Source organism: Thamnophis elegans, chromosome Z (genome assembly GCF_009769535.1).
Source record: "Thamnophis elegans isolate rThaEle1 chromosome Z, rThaEle1.pri, whole genome shotgun sequence".
NCBI classification, from domain to species: Eukaryota; Metazoa; Chordata; class Lepidosauria; order Squamata; family Colubridae; genus Thamnophis; species Thamnophis elegans.
The window spans coordinates 94324849-94343118 of NC_045558.1; the positions used below are offsets into that span (position 1 = coordinate 94324849).

Consider the following 18270-nt stretch of genomic DNA (forward strand, 5'->3'; position numbering starts at 1 on the left):
ACACTTGAGCTCAACATCTGTGAAAATGAAAGGGAGCAGGAAGAGTCGAAGAGGGACAGTCAGAATGAGTATAAAAGGCAAGGCAAGGGAGGCTGGGCTGGATTTCACTCCCCACAGCAATCCTAGGCAGAGCATCTGGGTGAAGGTGAAGATGTGCATACGCCAGGTCTTTACCTTTGGGATGAAAGGAAAACAAGAATAGTTGGCAACATTAGCAGCTCTTTCCTTCAACCAATGGCCAGAATCAATACTGGCCTGGCAATGGCGTTTAATTTATATGTATGTGAGTACATGTGTATAACTGGCACACCATGCAAAAAGATATTTGATTATTTTTTCTTGTTGCACTGTGTAAGTCCACCCATTGAGATTTGTTAACCATAGTACATAGTCACACAATTATGTAAAAATTCATCTTTTATGTTTTGAGCATTTTTATATTCTTAGAACTGTAAGCCACCCAGAGACACTGGCTTAGATGGATGGTTGCAGAAACGGAATAACTAGATAAAATCCAACCATCAAAATTGCAACCGCAAGGATAGTACAAATTATGGCTTAATCTGGTATATGAATTTAGCCATTATGGGCTATGGCTTAATGTAGGTTTAAACTTTATTGTGGCTTATTCAAACGGCTAGGCTTAAACCAGGCACACATCTCTTGATCAAATCACTGTGAGCATTCATCTGTCAAACTCTGGCCCTCACACAATTCCAAGATCTCAGGCAGAAGCCTTTCCCAGGCCTACTATAGTAAATTAGATTGTGGCTTTTCCATATGCAAAGCATAGGCTTTATGACTCAGTTACCAACTTTCCTGGTCATATTTTGGTTTCCTGTGATCTTACAAGCACACTGAGCCATAAATTAGGCAGCCATCTTTTAGCCCATTAGCCCAATAGCCTGTTTTGCAAATTCAACTTTTGTGATTAATCAGGAAGAGTCAGATACATAGAATGACTTGAGTGATGTACAATGCATCTGATATAGTGAGCTGTAGCTCACAAAAACTCCTATGCTTTTTAATAATATTTGATCAGAAAAGGATTCCTGATCATTTTGCTACTATTGACTAATACACTTTCCTCTTAAAATGCCTTTGTCATTAATTTATGATTCAATGGCTGTATTTTTATAACACCTTTGTCCTATGATCAACTTAAAAATTCTGGCAGAGGTTTTACTTAAAAATTCTGGTTCCATAATACTCCAATTATAGCCTTCTAAATTGGAATACGGTTATGCTCAAGCTTTGATACAGGAATCTATTATACTTCTGATCAAGCTTACATATGGTGTTGTAAATTGGCTAGAATCATTTAGGTGAGATGGGTGGTGTGGAAATTTAATAAACAAACAACAATAAATACTTCAATGCAGTAGGTAAACAAAGGTCAGAAAGAAGTATATATTTCCATTACTTCTTTGGCTTGTCTATAGACACTTCCACTCTTCCAACCCCGCCCATGATTTGAACCTGTCTATATAATCATTTTTATGCTTGCCAAACATTGAGAACAAGAAAGAAATTTCAACTTCCAGCCATCCAGTAGCAGAGGCTAAAAAAAATTGATTGCTGCTTTGCACCCTGAGCTACAGCTGTTCCTGGAACAATCAAAATTTATACCACATAAAAGTGTAGGAGTGAATAAATTGCTTCTCTCATCTCAGGTTTTCTAGCTCTTCACAAATACCTCCCATGAACATAGCCTCCCTCCCTCCCTCCCTCCCTCTTCCTTGAGAATTGTAAAGAAGGCATGACACCATGATTCTATAGCCAAGCTCTTTTTCCAACAGCTATAATTATGGTTATAGGGTTTTAGTGTAAAGCCTCTTAAATATGGGCATTAGGAGCCAGAGGTATAAGCCCACTTGCATCCATAGGAAGAATGTAGCAAGAATTTTGATGTGGACTGTTTATCTAAGAAGGGGGAATCAGCACAAATAGGACCTTTTTTTAGTTACAAAGATAGTAAAACTAGCTAGAAACTGATAAGAAAGATCAAAATCTAGTTTATTGATATAACCATGAAAATTAACTTCAGATGGGAAGTGATAGGATAAAACAAGAGTTCCTGTAAATCGAAAAATGATTCACCTTGAAACTTTGCAGAATCCCCAAATTACGAATTGGAAAACAGTTTTCTATTTGCACCACAGCAAATGCAGAAGATGATCAGCATGGTTTCCCAAGGAGGAGAAGTAATATTAAACTCTATGTGGAAGTCATAGACAAGATCAGGGACTAATATTTAGGGAGCAAACTTCTTGACCCATAGATTTATCTCACTTCAGCAATTCTCAAGCTCACAGCTCAAGAAAAATATTGTAGTTATGACTTCAAAGCTTACTTTTGTAACATAGGACACATCTGGATGGTATTTAGGTGGCTTCAGCAAAAGAAGTATGCGGTCATATAGTTGAATGCCATTGAGAGATGTTACCCCCATATAAAGAAAGATGCCAAAGAGTACTGCAAGTGGAATCAGCTTCAAGATGGGTTCCATGAGTATGGACAAGCCTGTAGGTAAGCAAAAGACAATACTCCAGATTAAAGATATTTAATTTTAAAATATTAATGTAATTAAAGATTATACAATGCAGATGAATCACCCCATTGGAATGGAACAATTGTAACATTATCCTTTCCAATCAGAGGAGATAAGGAAAGTAATCTTGCCTACCATTCTTACTCATATCAGTTGGGGACAAAAAGACATTCACAAGCAGAGCACAAAGTCAGTAATCAATCTTCCTAGTGACTAGGCTCCAGTTTTGGCTTATCCAAGGTATATATTTCCCTGGAATGCGAAAGCTGTCCTTTTGCATATTGAGTTAAGCACTTATATGTTCATATATTCTAAAAACAATCACAACTTCTTGTAACAACAGTAGGAACAGGTAGATTGATATGATGGGAATAAGGAGTTTCTCAAAGCTCATATATCTATAACTTATAGTTCAATGTATGCACTGCAATTAAGCCTTAATGCAAATAATGCAAAGGAAGTTCAAGTCCTATTACAGGTAATCCTTCACTTAGGATCACAACTGAGCCCAACATTTCTGTTGCTAAGCAAGACAGTTGTTAAGAGAGTTTTGCCCCATTTTACAGCCTTTCTTGCCACAGTTGTTAAGTAAATCACTACAGTTGTTAAATTAGTAACACAGTTGTTAAATGAATCTGGTTTCCTTTCCTTTCCTTGACTTTGCTTGTCAGAAGGTTGTAAAAGGTGATCATATGATCCGGGGACACTGCAACTGTTATAAATACATGCCAATTGCAAAGAGTCTGAATTTAGATCACATGACCATGAGAATGTGAAAAATGTTCATGTCATGTTTTCAATGCTGTTGTAACTTTGTCTCTAAACAAATGGTTGTAAGTCAAGGACTACCTGTATCTGCATCTATTATTTTCTTTTTTTTTAAAGGCACATAATTTGTTCTTTAACCATTTTAAATATGAACAGGATGTGGGCTGTTTTAAGCTAATCTTTTGACAATAATTCAATATGTTGGTGATTACCTTTAAAGTCTTACATATCATAAGATTATTTGTGGAACTGCCTTCTCCCATGAACCTTTGCTCAATCCACATGATCCGTCAGTGACAGTACTCTGTTTTAAATCTTGTCATCTTATGGGGTCCTAAGAAATGTGCGTTTTTTGTATTTGCCCCTGATATATGGGATCATCTCCCACTATAACGAATACATGATAGGCCCCAACTCTGCTCGCCTTTAGGAAAGATCTTAAGATCCGGCACTTTCCTCAGTTATTAAGGGCTGGATGAGTGGGAGTTCCTCTTGTGTCTGTTCTGTTGTATGCTTGGTTGCCATATTACATTTACATTTTATATTGTTGTAGATGGGTTTCATTTTTTTTTTAAAAAAATGGTTGTTTATGTTGCATGCTGATCAAAGTCACAATGTCTGAGTTGGACAGTCTTATAAAACTTGAAATAAATAAAAATAAAAATAAATACAATCAATTGAATATTTTGTAGAAAGACTCACCCACAAGAATAGCCACCAGGAAGCCAGTAACCCTCTGTTCCTTGACCTCCTGGATGCAGGCCTTTTCTCCTGGCAGAGTAGTCTTGGACATAACTGTCAGAGCATTAGCATGAGTGACAGTCCTCACTGTGGTGGCACTCAGCCAGGGCATGCCCAAAAGTGGTGCTATACCTCCCATTCCAACAATAAGAAGGAGGTCGAGATGGAAACCTGAACCCTTCAGCATCTTCCTCTCAGGTTTGCTTACAATCAGCCTGAAATAGCAGCAAAATTTGAACAGAATATTTGTTATTTTAATATTGTATAATAGATCTGACATCTCTGCTCTCTGGATCAACCAAAACATCTTTGTCAAACTTACACGCATATTTTAAAGTGGAATTGATATGAAATCAATGTAAAATTGGAACCACATAATCACCTATTTCTTATCTAAATCCAGGAGACATCTTGTATCCTGACTTCCTTTCGCCCCTCTTTATCTATTGCATGTCCTTTTGACATACTCTATCCCTGGGTCAATCATTACTTATCTTCATTTTATCACATCTTTTTCATCTTTCTCCAATTTCTTACGTGGTGATCTGTGTCTCCAAGAAGATGAGAATGAAAACTAGGAGAGCTGGCAAAGCTGTAGCAAACATCATCCATATGGGGAATGGATTTCCTAATGAAGAACCTAATGGATGGATAAACCAATTCCGTTGTTCAGGATTGGAGACTTGAAGGCCTTTGGGAACTTTCAATTTCTAGGAAAAGCAAAAAAAGTAGAGAAAAATCCATGGACTCTAGATCCGTTAGTATGTTGCTCATCCCAGTAAGGAAAACAGGAGAATTCATTTAACATAAGAAATCTTTTCCCTTCGGATATGGATCCCAAAAAGGAAGATTGGATGGGCTTTGTGAATTCCTTTTTGATTTTCAATTCACTATAATCCTACAAGATTTTCCGTTCACTACAAGACCTCTGATACAGTATAATAATTTTTCCATTGTCAAAGTTGAAATTAGATTCAATAGCCATTGCAGCTAACTTATATATTTGGAATGGGCAGATTGCCATTCTATTATTTTAAGTCTCTCAGGCAAACTCTCTTGAAAAAAAATCCAAAATAATTCAAAGAGGCAGATTGTGTATGAGCATCTTCCTTCTCTTCTGGAAGGAAAGGGCATTGCTCCAAACTGTTAAGACTAGAAACAAAAGAAGTGGAGAAAGGAGCTGCATTAATAAATAAAAGAATCGTTACCTGAGTGTAGGTATCTTTAATAAGATAGTCTGCCAATGTCATGATAAAGATGGCAATAGGGACACCAAAGTCACCAATCACCCGGCGAAGCTGTCAAAAAATAAGAAGTGTTAACATGTCGGTAATGATTGGGGGATAGAGTGGATTGATGTATCAGAAGTAGAGAAGAGATTCTCAGTTTCTAGATTGCTTCCCATACTAGCATTTGAAAGCAAATATAATAATGCATTAAAAAGTCTGCTCTAAAATCCAAATGGTGGTCTTCTCTATTTTTTTGCATAGTAACAACAGGGAACTTTTAAAAATTGTTTTTAGAGGAAATATCCCCATTTGAAGCTGGTAGAACTTTCACAATGCTACTCATCCAACACTGTAATGATATACAGTCTATCCTCATTACTATTACTTTGGCCCAATTACGTTTCAGTGACTATAAAGAGTGCTAGAAATTGCTAGTGTGGAAATGACCACACACTCAGCTATTAATGCAGGATTGAAACCTTTGGCCCTTCAAATATTGCTGAAATGCTCCTAGCAGCCACAGCTATTATGAGCAATTGTCAGAGATCTGCAAACTGTAATTCAGCTATACCTTCAAACTTCCGGTATGTGTGCTAATATATTATTTTTTTAAAAAAAACTAAATGATGGAACAGACATCTGTATGTTGGGGAAGGAAGTACAGCTGTAATTTTATAATAATATATTGGGACTTTCATCTGAAATATATCAAGAATAAATTTGTGCAATTTATGTTAATTTTGCTACCTAGGTCAATACATGTACTAAAAATGACACATTTCTCTTGCAGCACAATATATTCTGTGTGGATTTATACAAAAATTCTGTTTTAACTGAGATTGATATTCTGATTAGCAAATATGATAGAATGGCAGGTTTACTGAATTTCACAGGGATTACTTTTTAATCCATGTTTATCTGCATCTGGATCTATATCTACATTTATGTCCTTGGATATAATCCTTGTGAGTTCTATTATATAAAATTGCAATGCTAAACACTATAAGAGTTCTGTAGGAAACCAAAATCATGTCTCTTTGTTTAAAATTATATACTTTTTGACTTATAAGATTTCCTTATATGTCTGTAATTTTTTTAATCCGCCTTTGTAAATTTACACATTAGTAGATATATTTTTAAACTCAATCAATATATTTCTATGTTCATTACAAACCATCCAGTCTTGTGCTTGTCCATTTAAATACCAGCTTGAATGTTGCATAAAAGCAGCTTATTTTATTTATTCTTGGGAGGGTCATCCAGTGAAATAACTTTTTTGGGACTTATTAAAGCCATCAATTTAATAGCAAGCATTTCTGAATTCAATAATATTTATTTCCAAGTAAGTAGATTTCAGTTTATGTGAATTGCAGCTCCATTGATTAAATACTTTGCATTTTCTATTATAATATTTGTAACTTAAGCTGATAATTAAAACCTTCCTCCCAGCATCCCACAGCTTCAATTTATAGTGCACTTGATTCCAATTATGGAAGCTCCTTTCTTTCAAAAGCCTAAGTAAAAATTATATTTCATCCAAGCCCTAAGGACAATTTACCTTGCCAGGGAAAAAACTGCTGTTTTTGAACTTCCGTAAGAAGAAAGCGATGAAAAATGTTCCTCCCATCAGCACAAGAGAAAGCAAAGCAGTATTTGGTACAGGGTACCTTGGTTCTTCATCTGGGGGAAAGGTGATGTTTTTATACACCTCTTTCAGAGGGTGCTCTTTAAAAATCTGCAATGGAAAGAAAACAGGTTTGAAAGCTGAGCAAGCAGAAAAATGAACATTTTTGACAGTAAGATTATCTAATATGGACTCAACAGATTATTGCTTCATGTGGCAGAGAAGTTCTTATCCGCCCCCTTAACTTAGTTTTTAATGACCATATGAAGATAAAGGTAAAGGTTCCCCTCGCACATATGTGCTAGTTGTTCCCAACTCTAGGGGGCGGTGCTCATCTCCGTTTCAAAGCTAAAGAGCCAGCGCTGTCCAAAGATGTCTCCGTGGTCATGTGGCCAGCATGACTAAATGCCGAAGGAACACTGAATGCTGCTACCTTCCCACCAAAGGGGGTTCCTATTTTTCTACTTGCATTTTTACATCCTTTCGAATTGCTAGATTAGCAGAAGCTGACAAGTAATAGGAGCTCACTCTGTTATGTGGCGCTAAGGCAGTGGTGGGTTGCAGGTGGTACGCCCCCGGTGCGAGCATACTGGTGACTGCCCGGAGCACCGGGTACCGTTCCGGTATGGTGCTCCTGAGGGACCACCCATCCACCCGAGCTCCTTACCTGTATTTAAGCTCTTCGGCATTTCCGCGCACACACACAGAGCGCATGGCGCCTGTGCGATGCTCCGCCGAGCAGCTGGAGCATCGAGGAGGCTCACAGAGGCATTGCAAGAGGTATGTATGCCTGTGTGTGCGTGTTCATGTGGTATACTGTGGGCACTGCGCTAGGGATTTGAACCTTTCTGATCAACAAGCTTAGCCACTGAGCCACCACATCCCTCTGACCATATGAAACTGGTAGGTATAATGTATAGATACCACATATTAAAATAGATCAATAGGTTTTGCTGATTTCTACAACATAGTGATGTTCTCAAGATATTTCTTAACTGATTTTCTGCAACAAATATCTGTTTTCCATCCACCTAAAGAGAGAAGGATTAGTTACCATCAGCAGATTATTTAAAGTAGAGATGAGTTGAAATGTATTCTTTTAGCCATTGATCTCTCAAGACTTTTAGGATTTTGAAATCTAGCACTATGATCTGAGTTGGACCTGGAAACAAGCAAGTAGTTAATTGTGGTCTTTTAAAATTTGCAATATGAAATCAAACTAATTTAGGTAGCTGCCTTCTGTATAAACTGCAGCTTCTGAAGAATTTTCAATGGCAAATCCCCAAACAATGTAGTTGAGTATTTCTGATGTGAGGTTCTCAGAAAGAAGCACATGATCCCTGTCTCAAAAACAGTCACAATTATCTGATCAGTCATTTTTAAAGAAGTGTTTTCACTATTTATTCACAAAGATGGTTCTAGAAGACTAAAGTTCAGTACCTTTAATATATATGGACTTCAATTTCCAGAATTCCACAGCCAAAATATTGGTTGAGAATGCATACTTGCTTAAGAAGTTACACATCTTAAAGCTGTAGAGTTTGAGAAACACTTCTGTAAAGTACTGAACATATTTGAGATCAATCACTACTGAGAATAAGACGCAGGAATATACATATCTTTGATCTGATGCAGCAGGTTTTAAATCCTCATTTCACTTGTTAATAAGGAGATTTTTTTCAGAACAGGATAATTCACATTGGATGAGTTTTCAGGCTAAATGTGGTTTTAGAAACAGATATTTTCTTTTCTGTGATGGGATTTATATTATGAAAATAATTTATCCTTTCCTGCTTCCTTTCTGTTATTGGCTTACATATACCCTGTTTCCCTGAAAATAAGACCTCCCCGGATAATAAGCCCAATTGGGCTTTTGAGCGCATGTGCTAAAATAAGCCCTCCCCCTCAAAATAAGCCCACCCCCAAAATACTGCAACACAGCAGCAGCCATAGATGACCACACTCGCCACCTCTTGCACCTCAAAAATAATAAAACCTCCCCCAAAATAAGGCCAAGTGCTTATTTTTGGGGTCAAAAGAAAATAAGACTGTCTTTGGGAAAACATGTTATATGACTGAGAAGGCAAAGTTAGAAACAAGAAGAAAAAATTCCCTTACTCCCAATATTTTTTCTCTCCTCCTAATATTATTTTTATTTATCATGTCAAATGAATAAATACATGTTGTAATTTGTCTGAATTTATATGCATTTTTCCTGATTTCAACAAAGGGTAGCCAAAATAGGAAACCGCACATTAATAAATCATATGTATGTATTAAATTCTTCTTTAAACTTACATTCTACTCGTGGCAATATGAGTGTATTCTTAAATATAAATGAACCTGAATTTCTGTTCTGGAAGTGCATTCAACTTTTTCTCCCTCTCCTCTTTCTGTCAACAGTAGCGTGTAGGAGTCTTATTTTGAAGACTTTGCAATGAGCCTGACTCATTTAGGAATGAATTTCAGGCAGCTGGCAGTACACAGAATAGACTGTTATCTATAATTCCTCCTTTCTCTTACTCTCGCTCATAATTAGTTTAACTATATTTAGCCAATTAACCCAAGGTTGGAGCTTTGCATAATACAGGAAACCAGGTAAGAACTACACAGGCTAGGTCCGGGATGGCGAACTTATGCCATGCGTGCCACAGCTGGCATGTGGAGCCATTTGTCTGGGCACACAAGGCGTTGCCCTGTCAGCTGGCCAGTGTGCATATGCGCGCTGGCCAGCTGCGTTCAGCCTATTTAAAGCCATTTTTTTTGCCCTACCCAGGCTCCAAAGGCTTTAAAAGAGCCTCCCCCCCACGAGGCCCTCCGGATGCTTCAGGAGCTTCCCTGAAGCCTCCGGAGGGCAAAAAACCCGGCCCTATGGGCAAACCAGAAGTTCGGGGACAGATTTCCGGTTTGCTCGTAGAGTCGGTTTAAGCCCTCCAGAAGCTTCAGGAACCTTCAGGAGGCTTTCCTGAAGCCTCTGGAGGACTAAAAATGACCCTGTAAGCAAACCGGGACTAGGGTTGTTTTTAGTCCTCCGGAGGCTTCAGGGAAGCCTCTTCAAGTCCCTGGAAGCCTCTGGAAACCTCTGGGGGGCGGGGGAGGCTGTTTTCACCCTCCCCAGGCTCCTATAAAGCCTCTGGAGCCTGGGGAGGGCGAAAAAAGCATGCAAAAAATGGATGGGACCACTTCTCATGCACACATATGCACTGAGGGAGGCTTGCATATTGCATTATGGGTGTGGCACGCCTGCACACGACCCTCCCCCCCCCCGATGTGCTCCCCTCCTTATGGCACGCGAGCCAAAAAAGGTTCGCCATCGCTGGGCTAGGTTCTTCTTCAGATATGCAAGGGCACACAGTTTGCTCATGTGAAACAATATCTAACAAAGTTTGTGGTTTTTAAAAAAAAATAAAGATGGAATAGCATGGGTTTAATAATAAAACAGAAAAGCAAACAAGCAAGGGAGTTATGGCAAACTATAAGCAATTACTACTTGCTTTGCAAGCTACTAGCCAATGAGAGAGAGGAGCAGCAGCATTTGCAAAACCACCAAAAATAATAACAGCTGCAATAGGGTGGGCAGGAGTGGAGGGGGCAAAGAAAGCAAAGCAACAGACAAAAGTGGTTATGTGATGATATTTCAAATATTCTTAATGGGATACTCAAACTCCTGCTTGCAGATGCTGCTTTCTTCCTGCAAATTTTGTGCAAAATAAGCTTTGGAATTGTTTGTTCAGAGGGCAGGTATTCCCAGGGACCATTAATTGCTAATTGGCAAGGGGACGGAGGACAACTGGACACCAAGAAATTACTTCTTGAAGTTGGAAGATTCCCAGTATTGATGTTTAACTATAACTCTGCTCTTTGTGTAACTGAGGCAATTGCTATAGCAGTTGGGTAATAGTTTGTTGGTACGGAAACATACATTGAACAAAATACTTCAATATACATTTTCATATTTAATTAGGGCATTCAAAAGTGGCTATACATGCCTATTTCAGGAATTGAGTAATAAAAATGTATCTAAAATCTACAATGAAACCAAAACAGTTGATCTGACAAGAATGGGATTCCTAGTGCTCATATTCTGAATGATGATAAACTAATAGCAATATCTGCAGTACAGAATATAAGGAACATATCATCTCAGATATAAAAACATTTTCTTTCTATTTGCCAAAGAAGAATTTTATTCTTAAAATATAAAAGTAGCAAATTTTTAGGAATTTCTTCCAGGTGTTTGTTTAATTTTTAATGCAGATCTGGGGTTATTCCATTTTGAAAATGTAATGTTAACGTCTCTTTTCATAAGAATCTAAGACTCTGTGAAGAAAAAGCTCCAAATCAGGTGTTATTTGGGCTTTCAAATTCTTTAAATTTTCCTGATGAGCTGAGGAAAATGCTAAAACATTAGTACAGGAATGAGAAGAGGGACGTTTATGAATCATATTTGCCTAGGATTTCTTGAGGTATTATCTAAGTTTAAGATTATGTAAGCATGAATTTCTATAGTATCTACCTTCCCTAGATGCTTCCTCAGTTGAGTCATCATCTGCTTAATAAATTTTTGAAGGAAATACCCAATTCTTAGAGCTCTTCTGTGTTTTCTGGATTGCTTTAACAAAACGTGTCAGTTGCCATATTTACTTAATCCTTGAGGTCTTTGTGTCTGAGGTAGTATAATATACTGTATATACTCGAGTATAAGCCTAGTTTTTCAGCCCACTTTTTGGGCTGAAAAAAGCCGCCTCGGCTTATACTCGAGTCAGTGAAAAATTTGCCTGAAATGGAGGAGAAAAAGGGGCGGGGCCATGCCGCTGGGTGACACTCGTGAATGGCCCAGTGCCCCTGTGAGTTTCCCCTCCCTCTGTGTCAGTTTGCCGCGCAGCGCGCACCGCACCATCCCCCCTCCTCACGTTCTAATGTAATGCAGGGCTGTCTTACGATTCCCCTTCCTCCCCCTCCTGCCGCTCTGCAACGATGTCGCACATCCTCCTTGTTATGGCAAGCAGCCACATAGCGATGTCCCACCTCCTCTGGTACAGTGATCCAATGATAGGAATCACTGTGCCGTGTGTCATAGGAGGCGGGACATCGCTCCCGCGGCTGCACGGGACATTATCATCACAGCGGGACATCAGCATCATGAGGTGAGTGAAGTATTTCATTGAATACACCGCTAGTTTACTGTTTTTCTTTGAAATAAATATTCAAAAACATTATTGGTATCTATTTTTATTTTTGAAATTTACCGGTAGCTGCTGCATTTCCCACCCTAGGCTTATACTCGAGTCAATAACTTTTCCAGTTTTTTGTGGTAAAATTCGGTGCCTCGGCTTATATTCGGGTCGGCCTATACTCGAGTATATACGGTATACAGAATCCCTGCCATACTATCACAGAATCAAGGCCCATGTTATTAGATGTGAATGAATAGTATTTTGATATATTTCTATACCTTTCAGGAAAAGGTATTGAAGGGAGATATAGAAATATCTTAATAATTTTTTAAAAAAACCCGTATTTGGGTATGGGGATTAAAGGCACTAAAATAGATACTGAGAGCTTTGACTTCAACTCTTTCTTTAAGCATAGAAATAAGTTAGATCAGTCATTTTCTCTCAGCCCTAGAATAGGAGGTAAAAAACACCCCAGAACACGGTATTGTAGGGGGAAAAACACCAGAAAACCACTTCCGAAAATGTTGCATGAATCTGCCCATATAGTTACCCAAAATTCGAGACAGATTCAAAGGCTCATAACAATAATGTTCCTTAAAGCTTGAATAATTTTGCTTTAATCTTCAAATATCCATTAAAAACAAATGAAGAAACCCATTGGAGTTCTCTCCTTTAGGCTATATATTTTAAAAGACCTAGTTAAAAGACGTCATTCAGAAGTACGAAATTCCTGGCCTTCAAGTTATGGCTGACCTAAAAGTTACAGCAACTCTTATTCCTGGTCAGAATTGCTGGTGAAAGGTGTACTTTTTGAGAGATATGGGTTCTCTACCCATGGATAGTTGGTGAGCAAAATGAAGCACTGCCCAGCTTGAGCTACAGTAAATAGATGCTAATTTTTCTTCCCTTGGCAATCAAAGTCTGTAAAATTAATGACCATCTGAGCTTTATGGTCATTCAGCCTGGCCTCTATGCTGTTATGTTTGTGCTGTAGAAACAGGCAAGATACACTATCTGTGTATGGCAAGAAAAAGACTGACATATTTGAGAACCATTTGACTCCCACTTATTATTGGTTTTGTGAAGAAGTTAATTACCATATTCCTTAGCTTGGAGAGGGATTGGTTTGATGGTTTTGATTTTAAACAGTGGTGGGATTCAAATAATTTAATAACTGATTCTCTGTCCTAATGATTTTTTCCAACAACCATTTCACCTAATTGCCTAGAAAGTTAACAACCAGTTCTCCTGAAGTGGTGCAAATTGGCTGAATCCCACCACTGATCCTAAGTATCAATTAGATGTCTTTTGAAATTTCTAGGCTGTAAGTTAGTTAGTTAGTCACATGGGATCTGGAAAAACTCTGAATCATTGAGGTATATCATAGCTTTACTCCTTTTTTAAAACTTTTTTTCCAAGATTAAGTAATTTGTCAGAAAAAAGGACCAGGCCTTTTCATAGACATTGAGCTGACCTCCTGGGACTCAGAAAGAGAAAATAGATAATCAGACCAAATAAACCAATGATTCTGACTTATAACTATAACAATATGGAAGAATGGCTGGATTAGATGAGAAAGTTGAAAGCTTCAGCGATTGCTGAATTTGGGGGATTTACTTGTTTGTACCCATTTACATTTCACACTTTCTGTATTATTTGTTTGCAATTTATATTCTAACTTTCTTTCAGGAACTATTGATGGCATACATAGGTCTTTTTCCTCTAATTTATCTCATAACATCAACCCTGAAAGATAGATTGCCTGAGAGAATGACTGCCTGAAAGTTCACCCTTCTAAATTTGTTTACTGCAGAAAGATGGTTTACTGTTTCTGCTACTGCAACAATAGGCAACAATAATCTGTTCCCCCTCTAGCCAGCAAGTAGCAGATGGTATTGCTCCCAGTAGTGTCACAGGTTCATTGCAAAAGACAGCGAAGCAGAAAAGCTTCCACATTTTGTTAGCAACCCTGATACAGACTGCTGATTTCCTTATAACATTAACCATGGGTGGGGAGCAAGGTGGGTTGCTGCTGGTTCAGCCCGGTTTGGCCGAAGTGGCGACGGGAGGCTACGCCCACCTGTCTGGATACTTCTGCACATGCATGAAGCGTTGCATGCGTGAGAGTGCATGAGAATGTGGGCACAAGTGAACCAGTAGTAAACTGGTTATCAACCCACTACTGGGGCGGGGGGGGGGGAGAGCAGTCTGTTCCATGCTGATCAACTTGGCCATTGAAGATTTCCCAGCATCTCTGTATTTCACTATTTGCATGTATGTTTTTCGGATTTTATGGGGAAAGTGCCATGAATCCTTGATGTGAGACATTATTTGATTCAATTACATAGAGATATCTTCATGAATGACTTGGATGAGGGAATAGAAGGGGAACTCATCAAATTTGCAGATGACACTAAGTTGGCAAGAATAGCCAACACCCTAGAAAACATGCTCAGGATCCAAATAGATCTTGAATAATGGCCCCTTTCCAACAACATGAAATGTAATTTGGAGAAAAGCAAGGTTTTACACCTAGGCAGGAAAAACTAAAGGCACAAGTGCAGAGTAGGTGAAACTTGGCTCAAAAACAATAACTGTGAGAGGGATCTTGGAATCCTAGTGGCCAATCACTTAAATATGAACCTGCAGTGTGTGGCAGCAGCCAAAGAAGTTAATACAATCCTTGATTGTGTAAACAGAGACATAGAATCAAAATCACGTGACGTATTACTACCACTTTATAAATCCTTAGTAAGGCCATACCTGCAATACTTCATCCAGTTTTGCTCACCAAATTATAAAAAAGATGTTGAGACTTTGAAAAAATGCAAAGAAGAGCAACTAACATGATTAAAGGCCTGAAGACCAAAATATATGAAGAACGATTGCAAGATTTGGGTATGGCCAGTCTGGAGAAAAGGACTAGTCTGGAGAACTCTGGAGAAAAGGACATGATAGTAGTATTCCAGCATTTGAGGAGCTGTCATCAAGAAGAGGAGGGCCGCAACTTATATTTCAAAGCACCGGAAGGCAAGACAAGAAACAATGAATAAAATTCATCAAGGAGAGAAACAAAACCTGGAATTAAGGAGAAACTTTCTAACAGTGAGGACAATTAACCAGTGGAAGAGTTTGCCTTCAGAATTTGTAGGGGCTTCATCAATGAAGGTTTTAAAGAAAAGCCTGGACTGCCACTTGTCTGAAATGGTATAGGGCCATGATGGCGAACCTATGGCACATGTGCCACAGGTTGCATGCGGAGCCATATCTGCCGGCACACAAGCTGTCAGCTCCAGTGAGCATGTATGTGCCGGCCAGTAGATTTTTGGTCTTCTGGAGAGCCAAGGGAGGCCATTTTTGCTCTCCCGAAGCTTCAGGAAAGTCTCCGTTTCCTACTTCTGAGGGCCGGGGGGGGGGGACTTTGCATTACGGGTGCAGGCACGTGTGTGCACTATCACATGCTTGAGCTCGCATTTTTGGCACCCAGCAACAAAAAGCTTACCCATCACTGGTATAGGGTCTCTTGCTTGAGCAGGGAGTTGGATTATAATATTTCCAAGGTCTCTTTCAGCTCTATTCTGATTGATTGGTTAAGATTTTGGGCTCTGATAGTAAAATGACGGATCTCAGCTGCAGGTGCAATAGTGGTCTTCAAATCTTTAGGCAACCCTGTATTTGCCTCATGTGGGGCAAATGAGACATGAAGTAGCTCTACTTTAAGATGGCTGTAAGAGTTTGGTAGTTTTCTACATAATCTACATATCCATGATTAATGCAAACATGTTTTATTGAATCTAATTTTCTAGATACAGAACATACCCTAATTATGTGAGGTGAAATTGTATAGTATGTCAGGCTTAGTATGGTTGGCTGTTCTGTACTTCAATGTATGTTGTCCATAAGACTTAGCAAAGAATATATGTTGGGTCTCCTCATATTTGTTGGTGATCAGTATTAACTTTTTATCCATCTGAAAAAGATGAAAACATGTTTTTCATCTTCTCCAGTAGGACGAGCAAACTATTTATTCAGGCATTTATTCTTACAGGACTGAATTGGTTTTGCACTTATTCCCTGAGACCAGAAGGATGTTACTTGGGCTTTGCTATCTGAATGCTTGGCTTGTTCTGTGATTGTGGTGGAATGCAGCCTTTGAGGCTGATTAACCCTGCTGTCTTTGATCTATCAAACTGAGTAGCAGTTTGGAGAGTAATAGTCCCAACACAAGAAGAGACAAGTGGAGGAGAATATCAGGCTAAAGAAAGCCACTCTAGAAACCAAAGATGGCAGCATCTTATCACTGGGTAACTCATATGTAATTTTCCTATATATGAGGGTTCCTCAGAAGACAAAGCAGTGAAAGAAAGAAGGAAGATGGCAAAACACGCTACCCTGCCACCAGATTTTTAAAAATATATTAAAATGAAGATTGAATTGGCTGATAAACTATATCCATTTACTATTTAGGTCAGCTGTCAGCTCTCTCTCTCTCTCTCTCTCTCTGTGTGTGTGTGTGTATAAAACAGTCTCAAAATGGCAGGTGTGATTAAAGTCCTATTCTCTTTTATTATGAAACTCGTATTGCACAGACTGGAATGCAATAAAACTTGGATCTGGTGGCAGCTATGTACCATTTTCACCCTACTTCTTGGATGCCCCTGCTTCCAAGACCTCAACCCTCCATCAGCCCTGAGTTAAAAAGGCAACTTGAAAACAAATCATTGTCAAGAATATCTATCCAGGTGGTTGCTAAAATTTGATATCAACATGATAGCACTTGTTCAACCATTACATTTCTGCCTAATAGCTATGCAGGTGAAGTTGTGGACTTTGTGATCAACACAACTGGGGGGGTACTAAGTTGAAGAAGACTGACTTTTGTTGTAAAGGAGGAACCATGCTAATCTTCTGCAGAAAATAGCAACAGTCTGGTGGCAGTCTTCTGGGACATTCTCCACTTTCATAGCCTTAAAAGCTAACAAATCTGTTTCACATAAGTGTTTCATATTCAAGAACATAGAGATATTAAAAGATTCAGTAGTTCTGCAAGATTTGGGCCACTTTTAACTAAACAACAAATTACATTTATTAATTGATTTCATTTTGGAGATGAGTGGCACCCTCTTGTGGTGTTCCCAGTGTCAGGGTATTCCTAGATCACATGATGATAATAAATTAATCTTTACAGTGCTGCAAGATATTTTTTGATGTCTGAAAAGATTAATATGGGTAGAGATGGGGAGGTTAATGTATGTCTGGATCTTTTGCTTAAAGATGTTAGACATCCATGTTTTCTCTGCTTCTTGATTCTCCTGGTGTTTCAGCTCATCATCTCCAATCTTTGCCTTGTCTTGTCCAGTTGTCCTGAGCTATCTCATCCAATACTATCAAATCTCTGTAGGGATAATTCTAAATGAAACCACCTGCAATTTCATCCTTCTTCCAGTTCTTCTCCCCCCCCCCAATCCTTTCTGCTCCTTAGTTTCTATGGAAACCGTATCTTGGCAGTGTTGCTTCCTGGACCAGCTTGTTCTGGGGAGTGGGCTTGGCAAAGAGTAGACAGGCAGATCTCTGAAGGAATTTTACAAAATTCCAAAAGCCGATGCTCTATTAATAACAGTAATCTTGTATAATGGTGAGGCTAAGCGGAAGGAGTTTATGGCAAAACAGTTTTAAAAACTTGAGGCAAAATAGCATATTGTAATCAAGATATGTGTTCTATTGGCTTGATGCTAACAGAACACCTTTCATTTTTCCATGCATGCAAAAATATGGGTTACCACAGATACCATGTTTCCCTGAAAATAAGACCTGGTCTTATTTTCGGAGGGCTCCAAAATAAGCATTAGGGCTTATTGTCAGAGAAACACAATATCAGGGTGATCAACCTGCTGGGCATCACACATCCCAGCATGCGCAAAAGAGGTGGTGAGCGCACAGAGGCCGACAGTGTCCGGCAGCAGCTACAGCCTACTGGTATCTTGGTCGGTGCACTTTGGGACTGCATAGCCTGCACAGCACAAGTGCAGTAGCAGACTGAGACAGAGGCATGGGGAAAGGCAGGTGAGTTGGACACGTTGTGTGGGCCACGGGAAAGCAGAGAGTTGGTGAGCCGGAGTGGGAGACCAGCTGTAGGAGGCTCATCTTTACATAGCAGCACCGGCAGCAGACAGAGGCACA

The 18270-nt window shown here is 39.0% G+C and overlaps 1 protein-coding gene across 5 annotated transcripts in view; it reads right to left on the reverse strand.

Moving 5' to 3' along the window:
• SLC4A1 (solute carrier family 4 member 1 (Diego blood group)) overlaps nt 1-18270 on the reverse strand; it is a 62875-nt gene that overhangs the window by 5159 nt on the left and 39446 nt on the right. For all 5 annotated transcript variants that reach the window (XM_032235019.1, XM_032235018.1, XM_032235022.1 and 2 more), the window contains 6 exons: nt 6848-7024; nt 5269-5358; nt 4598-4770; nt 4022-4275; nt 2354-2523; nt 1-174 (listed from right to left, as the gene is read on the reverse strand). In XM_032235019.1, coding sequence (XP_032090910.1) covers nt 1-174; nt 2354-2523; nt 4022-4275; nt 4598-4770; nt 5269-5358; nt 6848-7024 — 1038 coding nt within the window. The remainder of the gene's footprint in view (nt 175-2353; nt 2524-4021; nt 4276-4597; nt 4771-5268; nt 5359-6847; nt 7025-18270) is intronic.